The 9,380-nt window shown below is 41.7% G+C and overlaps 1 protein-coding gene across 2 annotated transcripts in view; it reads right to left on the bottom strand.

The window, feature by feature from the left end:
- Positions 1-7,820: 7,820 nt before the first annotated feature.
- Positions 7,821-9,380, bottom strand: part of bcr (BCR activator of RhoGEF and GTPase) — a 61,483-nt gene continuing 59,923 nt past the window's right edge. The window contains exons 21-23 of one of the 2 annotated variants that reach the window (XM_047045618.1): positions 9,148-9,253; positions 8,746-8,908; positions 7,821-8,393 (exon numbers count right to left, since the gene is read on the bottom strand). In XM_047045618.1, the coding sequence (XP_046901574.1) occupies positions 8,304-8,393; positions 8,746-8,908; positions 9,148-9,253 (359 nt within the window). In that variant the 3' untranslated portion in view covers positions 7,821-8,303. The remainder of the gene's footprint in view (positions 8,394-8,745; positions 8,909-9,147; positions 9,254-9,380) is intronic. The other variant, XM_047045617.1, reaches the window with a different exon arrangement.

The following is a 9,380-nucleotide window of genomic DNA, read 5'->3' as shown; positions in this document are numbered from 1 at the left end:
GAACTGTGCATTTATAGAAAAAGGTGAAGCCTCACCCTTTATTGTGTTGCTCAAGAGGACAGTATGTTTCTCACAAACCGCCACTTACCTCTTCCTCCTTCCCACTTAGAGACCTTGTCTCATCCCCTCAATGTTTGATGGAATGAAGACTGCTTTCTATTGTAAAACTATGAACATAACTAATAACCAACTATAAACAAAACAAAATGTTGAGGGGTTTTAAGGGACAAGTGAAGACTCACTTGTTCAGGTTAGCTTTTGAGTAATCTCTGTCTTTGGTCTATTGATAATTTGTATCTGTTTTTATTTATTTTATTGTTTATTATTAGACTTTTATGTTATATTGACAATGTACATTGTAAAGCACGTTGTGACCCTGTCTGTGAAAAGCGCCTTGTACCTACTTACTTACTTACTTGCTTACTTACTTACTTACAAAAGGTGGTTCGTTTGTGTATTTCTTGGCCTTGCATAGTTTTTGCATTACGTACTGAATCTTTATTACCTCATCTTTCATTAACTAATGACTGCACACCTTTAAGCTTTTGGGAAACAAATATTGCACAGTTTAATTACCTTTAATTACCTTGGGTGAGTTCACCGTCAAGGTTTCTATCTAAGGGATGCATATATTTAAACTTTAGTTCCCCTGAAGAACCACTATTCCACCTTCAAACTGTGTCTCTGTTGAAATTGGGCCTTAAATGGAAATATTGCTTTCTCCTACAGTATGTTGACATGGCGTTGCTCTACACTATTTCCACACAGAATGTTAACTAGAAGGAACTTTCTGTGCAGTAGAGGAAGTGAGTCAAGACCCATGTTACATGGAGATAACTTTGATGTTACTGCTGCTAGCCAAGCCAATTATGTTACAGACACCCTTGTCTCTTTTCGTGGGCTGCAGCCAGTCAGACGTACTAAAAGAATACAAAACAATCAATTCATTTCATTCGGATTCATTTAATGAGTCATTCATTTAATGAGTCATTCATTTTTACGCCCTCGTTATTTGTATCAACTGATCTTGGTTTTATCTATAGACACCTTCATATTTACACACTCAACTGATCTTGGTTTTATCTATAGACACCTTCATATTTACACACTCAACTGATCTTGGTTTTATCTATAGACACCTTCATATTTACACACTCAACTGATCTTGGTTTTATCTATAGACACCTTCATATTTACACACTCAACTGATCTTGGTTTTATCTATAGACACCTTCATATTTACACACTCAACTGATCTTGGTTTTATCTATAGACACCTTCATATTTACACACTCAACTGATCTTGGTTTTATCTATAGACACCTTCATATTTACACACTCAACTGATCTTGGTTTTATCTATAGACACCTTCATATTTACACACTCAACTGATCTTGGTTTTATCTATAGACACCTTCATATTTACACACTCAACTTTCCACAGTCTCCAATGTCATTACGATCTGAGCATCTTATACAAAGCTTCACTGATAACTTATACCACTAAACCATCATGAAGTGGGACTACTTCATTTCAGCAAAATTACCATGGGAATAGGGGAAGGAAATTATATATAAAAAAAGACCAGGAAATTCCCTGGTAATGTTTGACTTTCCTCAGTACTTATCAATGAATCATGTAGATGTATGTTTTGAATTGGATTATTGTTCTGGGTTAACCCTGACTGGAGCACTTTTCATCTCAATACAATTTATCATCAAAATAAGGTCTTGGGCTTAGAAGTAATGGATTAGAAAGTTATAGGTGGTAATTCTTTGCAACAGGGTTGCATGCCCTATTACTGTGCTTTGTCTGTATTTAAGTGTGCTAGAGGCAAGTGTGTAAGAGGTGAGAGATAAGACAACACTATTGATCTACATTTATCTAAACCTACTTTGTAAAAATGGAAAATGGAGGTGTTACAGCAGCAGAGAGGTATGCAAATTATTTTACAATAAAATAAGAAATACAAAATATAATTAAATGGACAAATAATAGAATCTGAATTAACTTGACTTACCATGTAAGTTCACATAAACATGTAATATAAACAATATGAACACATCATATAAAATACTGTGTGGATGTGTGTGTGGGGGGGGGGGGGGCAGTTATAGGCACGGGGGGTGGGGGCTGTCTCAGGTCCTTTTGTACAGCCTGATGGCTGTCCGATCAAAGGAGTCACTCAGAGCCTGTTGCTGAAGATACTATTCATCAGCCACCACTCACTATAGAGGGGATGGAAGAGGTTTCCCAGGTCTTGATTTTGTCCTTCATCCTCCTCTCCACCACTGTGTCCAGACTGTCTTGTTTTAGACCAACAACAGAGATGGCCATCCTCACCAGCTTGTTGAGTCTGGTGCCTCCTCAGCACGCCACAGCAAAGGACAGTGTGCTGGCTAACTAGTTGAACATCTGCAGTTGTCTGCTGTTCACCTCAAAGGACCTGAGCCTCCTAAGAAAGAATTACAGTAACGTTTAATGTCTACAATAAATATGAACTACCATAAAGATTGGCAGAGAAGTAAAGCCTTGCACAGCACCATTTTTCACTTGGGAACTAGACAGTTCCCCTTTACAGAAAGCCAAATTGACATAAAAAAAGGAATTGGCAAGACATTGGTTCATCATATGGTAATACCATGACCAGGGCCGGATTAAGACATTTTGAGGCCTGGGTCTAATTACCAGGATGAGGCCCCTATATCGCCTCAACGCACATCATGACACGCACACAAACCCACACCAGGTGCACTGACACATCAGTGCTTTAAAGTCCACAGAGCCACTCTATAAATATGATCAGTTTAAACATGTGACTCACCATCATCACATCAGTGATATTAAAAGGTCAGTTTTCTGCTCTTTCTCAATGCAAACTCATCAATGAGCTCTTCAAAGTAGAGAACAAGTTGAAAGAAAAGAAAGAAGTTGGCGCAGTATGTCATGCTCTACTAGGGATGCACCGAATCCAGGATTCGGATTCGGTCGAATATTGGGCTTTCGGATGCGATTCGGTTTCGGCTGAACCTTACATTTTTTCCCACCGAACCCAAACCCTACGCTTGCGTTACGCCGGTTACGCTGATCGAAATAATGACGCCGCCGTTGAATTGACATATCCAGATGTATCCTTAATATTTGTCTCTTCTGTCATCTTCTCTCTTCACACCCAGAGTCCAGAGGGCAGTACACTTTGACTCAGACTCCTGCAGTGAAAGCTGTTCCTTCAGGAGATACAGTCTCTATAGGATGTAGAGTTAGCAGTCAAACCAACCAGCCAGACAAAGGAATCACTTAGTTAAGGCAAACAAATGAACAGTAATCGGCTGAAACGGATTGTTGCCTATTGCAGTGCCCCTAGAGCTTAAATAACATGACCTTTTATGGACCTCTTTACAACACGGTTCTGAAACCCTATATCAACTTTGGTGTCAATGCAGCAACGATTTGGGGTCCATGTACGGGAGTTTAATTCCTTGTCCCATCAAAACGGAACAAGCAGGTAATAAGGAACAAGTACAACTTTTGTGAATCCGTTTTTTTGTTCAAGTCCCATTGACTTGGGAGTTCGCCTTTCCAACTTCATTCAATGCATCAACTAGTCCATAATTGATGTAGGGCTTACTGATTATAAACGAATGCAAAAATGCTGTAGTCATGTTTTTCCATTTCTATTTAGTAATATTATAAGATCACAGCAATTATCATTTGTATTAGCCTGTAAGTGTGGTGGTCTTTCGGTAAATGGTTAGCTAACTGATAGTGCTTATACAGTTGTGGCCATAAGTTTTGGCAATGACAAATGTTGTGTTTTGCAAAGTTTGCTGGTTCAGTCATTTACACAGATACAGGAGATTTTATTTAACTTTTGTGTACAAACAGAGGCTGCAAATGCCTTCCAAACTTCCAAACAGGTATTTGTCCTCCGTTTCCCTTTACAGCTCTAGCAGAACACACAGATGGTCAGAGAAATCTATTTGAAAAAAGACAGAAAGAAACAATTACAATAACTGTGTCTGTGGTTGGTCAGCAAGTCCCATCAATTCATTCGGGAATAGATTTCCCAACAGGAAAAAGGAATACATGTCATATGATTTAAAATAAACAGTAGTAGATGATTCAAAATATACCACTTATAATATGGGAATGTATTATTATGTATCATTATGACAGACTATTGCCAGGCTCGTCATTTTACAATAACCAAAATGAATACTTGTTCCACACTATGCATAGGCTACACTGAAATGCGTAAGTCATACATAGAGTAATATATTCTATATCTTAAGACTTTAAAACCTTATCCACATATTCAAGATGACACAGTTTGTCCTATGTTGACATATATTACTTTTTCATGAACAAAAGGGCTAAAAAGCCTATAGCAGGAACCACATCTCAACTTTGGAAACAGATTTTGTACAGCTCTTACAGGAATAATAAGTCTCATTCAGATGCATGTATTGACCAAACTCAGATGAACAGCACAATAAATAAACTTCAAGAACCAGACATCTTGGATTTCTCTGGTAAGATATATATCGTACAACCATGAGAAAAAGTTAAACATTAAGCGATACAATGTCAAATCAAAATTTGCTTTTGTAGAGGTTTAAAAAATAAACAAACACAATAAACTGTTTCAAATGCCCACATCCTCACAGTGGGCAATCTGCAGTTAAAAACAATAATGAAACTGAAAAACAGATTGTGTATGCTGCATGGTTTGCATGTTGACTTGTCAGACAGGACGAAATGGTTACAGACTGTTTGGCAATTACATTGAAACAAAAGTAGCAGAAGTTGCCAAATTTTGAATAAGCAAACTGCTAGATATGGAGTCAGTTATGACAAAAAATAACAAACAATACAGACACCGTTCTCTTACTACTGTACAAAGTGAGTACCCGGCTATTACTAATTTATTTCCCCTCAGATGAGTGTTTTCAACTTCATAGATACAGTAGTCGACTTTTTTTTGCACACACATGAAACAACAACAAAAAACGGAATGCGGCATTGGATATCCTGTTTATTTCAAATGGTCACAGAGGCCTAAGGCAAGGTGAAGGTCGTTGACTTAGTGACATTTGTCTTTTCTCACCCCAAAAACCTTTGAGATACTTTCCCTCCCAAAGATGATTTGGGTGTTAGTTTGGTCAAACCTTTTATACTTCAATGGGAATATGGCAGCATCCACATCCTACAATGTATTGAAAGCAAACAAATCTCAGGTCTCTTTCTGCTGTTAATCTTAGAACACAGTAGTCCATATGCCCCAGATCTTTGTTTGCCAAAGGCATAGTGGGACATTGGCATCTGTAGTCTTCCTGACATTTTTCTACTGACATATTCATGCTTTGAATCCAACATGAATACAAACTTATCAAAGCAAGCATGTAGAGGCACAAAGGGGCAGAGCAGGGCACCCAAAAAGGCCTAATTACAGTAATGAAAGGGGTGTAAATGAATGATGAATGCACTGCCTGTCCTTGTCATAGCCCACTAACTTACTATGTGAGTTCTAATGCATACACTTATGCAATGCACAGGTCATGGAAGAGTCAGGGATGGAACAAAGACCTGAATAAGTATCGGAATGAAGAATTCTATAGTTCCAAGAAGAACGTTCTATTGTTTCATGGTTTTGCCAGGTTTCTTTTTTGAACATCTTTCACAGTGATCCTTCAAAACTGTGATCAAATACAGCAATCCATTCATTCAACACCCACGTGCATGTGAACATGCATGCTCATCTGCATGCACAATCACACACGTCCTCTAAGATACACACGCGCACAGACTTACTGTAGACATGCCAACGCTGTTTTATGGGTTATGCTATAAATGTCTATGTGCTAAACTCAGTACCTCAACATATTTATCTCAGCAGCGCAGGCAGTATACAATCTGCCCACTTCACAATCTGCTGGTTTCTAACCAGCCAGCCAGCTTTTGAACATCGTATAACCAAACCATCTTCGAACGAGCTCAACCAGACTGGTTCTGAACCCTGTGTGTCACTCATACCTCCTGGACAAACGTGACAACAATATCTATGACAACACTGAGAACAAAGAAACAAAACTTTATTAAAACATGCCTGCATGTCAAATCAAGGTACTAACATTAAACTATACTATCATAATATTTTCTTTTTTTCCTTTTCAACAAAATATCTTAAGAGCTTTAAGTCTTTAACTTCAGTGGCTGACTCCTGACAGGTTGGAGTGGACATAAAGGGATCATCAGGAGGTTTTATTCCGCTGTCTGAAACATCCAATAAGAATGGGTTGGGCTTGGAAAAGATAGATCTTCTTACTTACTTCATACATAAAAAACAAAACCAAAAAAAACAAAACAGATATTCCTTCATTAACAACCGGACAGTTCCACCGGACAGTTTCTTCAGTACAAGTTCAACTGTTTAGTTCTGTCTTTTTTTTTAATTATTGTTGTTTCTTCGGTAATTAAGCGCAAAGCCCAATCACAGACAGAAAACATTGTTTGTAGCACGCATCAAACCCTCTGACATGCTCTCAATTGTTTTCAAGTTATGTAACTGTGAGATGAGTGGGCGGTGGTCTCGAGTTGAACTGATTAAAGTGTGGCACTCGCTGTAGCAGTTGAATAGGTTATGATGGTTCTCAGCCTCGTGTAAAATGTTTCTAGACATGTAATCATTTTATCATAATGATTTTCTGAAAAACAGAAGGCCAGATGACGCAGATGAATAGGTACTTCCGGAACAAAGCTTATTCCAGGTTGCACAGGGCAGGACCAGACAGGGTGAAACCTACCACTGCAATGCTCCATATAATCAGAAAGAAAACATGAAAACAAAAACACGTTTTTTTTTCCCCCTTCCTAAAATAAATTATGATGTAACATAGATTACACTGTTAACAAAAAGAAAAGAAAAATGACAGCTTCAAGAGTATGTACATGCTGTATCTGTAAATACACAGTTGTTGTTTCCTTCTCCCCCCACAAACAGATTCTTTTGGCAGGAAATCCTACATTAAAACAAAGAAATATATCTCCACATGAAGGCTTTGAACACAGAAAACTCCTACGTTCGAAAATATATTGCTTCCCGGATGTTTAAGCTTGGGGACTAGTCAAGACACAAACAGCACGCAAAATAAGGAAATTGCTTGTTTCCGATGGGTTCAAACGGAGTAGGCTGATTGTGATGTAAGAATGACAATCTGCTTCAGTTCAATAGGTTTCTCTGTCTGGTGTGTTTATCTTACAGAACATGTATCACTTAGAAATATCTTTATCTATTTCACCACAAACACCTTCAACAAACAAAAAAAGTCAGCCAATGTTCTCGCTTGCATGACTGTCCAAAACGAATAAGATCTCAGAAACAACAATGGAACTGTTAAATAATTGATGTGTTGTCAATGTAGGGCCTATGGCTTGAACCTAACCAGGAAACTGAGGTAACAGAAGCCAAAAAAAAGCCCCCAAATAACCAGAATTCTGGTTATGGTGTGTTTGATTCTGGTTGATTCTGGTGTGTTTGTGTCTGTGTTTGCAGCCATGGGGTTCTGCAGAGTTGCATTCGGTCAAGCCAAATCACACACACAACACAAGCTGTGGAACCCAGGCTGGAGGGCTAGGGGCCAGGCTGGAGGGCTAGGGGCCAGGCTGGAGGGCTAGGGGCCAGGCTGAAGGGCTAGGGGCCAGGCTGGAGGGCTAAGGGCCAGGCTGGAGGGCTAGGGGCCAGGCTGGAGGGTTAGGGGCCAGGCTGGAGGGCTAGGGGCCAGGCTGAAGGGCTAGGGGCCAGGCTGGAGGGCTAAGGGCCAGGCTGGAGGGTTAGGGGCCAGGCTGGAGGGCTAGGGGCCAGGCTGAAGGGCTAGGGGCCAGGCTGGAGGGCTAAGGGCCAGGCTGGAGGGCTAGGGGCCAGGCTGGAGGGCTAGGTGTGGGGGGTGAGAGTGACCGAGAGAGGAGCGAAAATTAAGCTGCGTTGGAGGAGGCACAGAGAGTCACGCTGGGTGTGACGTGATGCTGCATCGTCTGAGATGTGTGTGACGTGGAGGACTGGTCTTCCGGCTCCCTCTGCTGACTGTTTCAAGAACACGGGGGGGGGGGGGGGGGGGGGGGGGGGGGGGGGGGCTGCACTGTGGAAAGTAGAACAGCACTGCTTCAGTCCAGCAGTGGCCTGGTCACACGAGTCTCCCCAGATAAGACATACTGAACTACAGGCTCAGTATGTCAGTTCAGAGCCAAACGTCCTCTCATTCTCTCCGTCTTTCATTGTCTTTGTAAGGTAAAACGAGGGTCACTCTATACTTCTGTTGAGAAGAGGATGCTCTGTCGTTTACTGTCCGGAGTGGGAATAGTCTCCAGCTGGAGGAAGTATAGCAACACCTGGACCTGCAGATGGGCAGACAGACTGTTGGTTAGCCACAAATTGATAAAACCATTGAATGTGAATTGATACGGAGAAAAGCTGAGACAGAGGGAGTGGAAATGAGGAAAGAGAGCGGGGAGAAAGAGAGCAGGGAGAAAGAGCGGGGAGAGACAGACCGTTGGTGAGTGAGGCTGAAGGGGAGGGAGAGGGAGGTGAAAAGAAAGCGAAAAGGGACAGACACAGACACACAGCTATAGAGAGAGATGGAAAGGAAAGACAGAGGCACATACAGAGGAACAGATGGAGAACCAGAAAGCGATAAGAGTGGACAAGCAGAGGGACCGACAGACGGGCACAGACAGAGCCCGGCCCTACCTGTGACATGACCTCCAAGGACCAGCTGTCGCCCATACTGATAGGCTGCGTGGGGTTGGTGGGGATCTTGCTGTCCTTCTCCGCGGGCCTCAGCAGGGTCGGCCCAAACACGGTGGCCAGGTTGTGGAGAGACATCTTGTTGATGCTCTCCTTCTCCGCCACCCTGGGGGAAGACAAAGAGAACAAAGTCGATTGGAACCGAGAGGTAAAAAGAATCGACCCTGACCACAGCAATACAGGCTCTTCTCAAGGCGCCGATGACAACAGCAGGAAACCGATATCCCAAACAATGAATCCCCACGGCAACCGCATTCGACAGCTCTGAGAACATCCCAGAATTCCACTGTCCCTTTATGAGAGGAACAGATCAGAGGATTCTGCCACTACAAGGAAGTACAGTACCTCTTGAGGTGGTCCAGCAGGAAGAGGAAGGTGACCAAGTTGGGTTCCGGTAGAGACAGCAGCAGGTTCAGCATACAACTCTCTTTGGCGACACTGTCAGACAGGGCTGTGTGTTGAGAGAGAGCGGAGAGGACATCGTAAGAGGATATGTAAGTCAGGTGGCTGAGTGGTTAGGTAATCGGGCTAGTCATCAGAAGGTTACCGGTTCGATTCTCGGCTGTGCCAAATTACGT

The sequence above is a fragment of the Hypomesus transpacificus genome, chromosome 22, assembly GCF_021917145.1.
Source record: "Hypomesus transpacificus isolate Combined female chromosome 22, fHypTra1, whole genome shotgun sequence".
NCBI lineage: Eukaryota > Metazoa > Chordata > Actinopteri > Osmeriformes > Osmeridae > Hypomesus > Hypomesus transpacificus.
The sequence above is the reverse complement of the archived record's forward strand: the minus strand, read 5'-3'. Positions and strand labels throughout refer to the sequence as shown.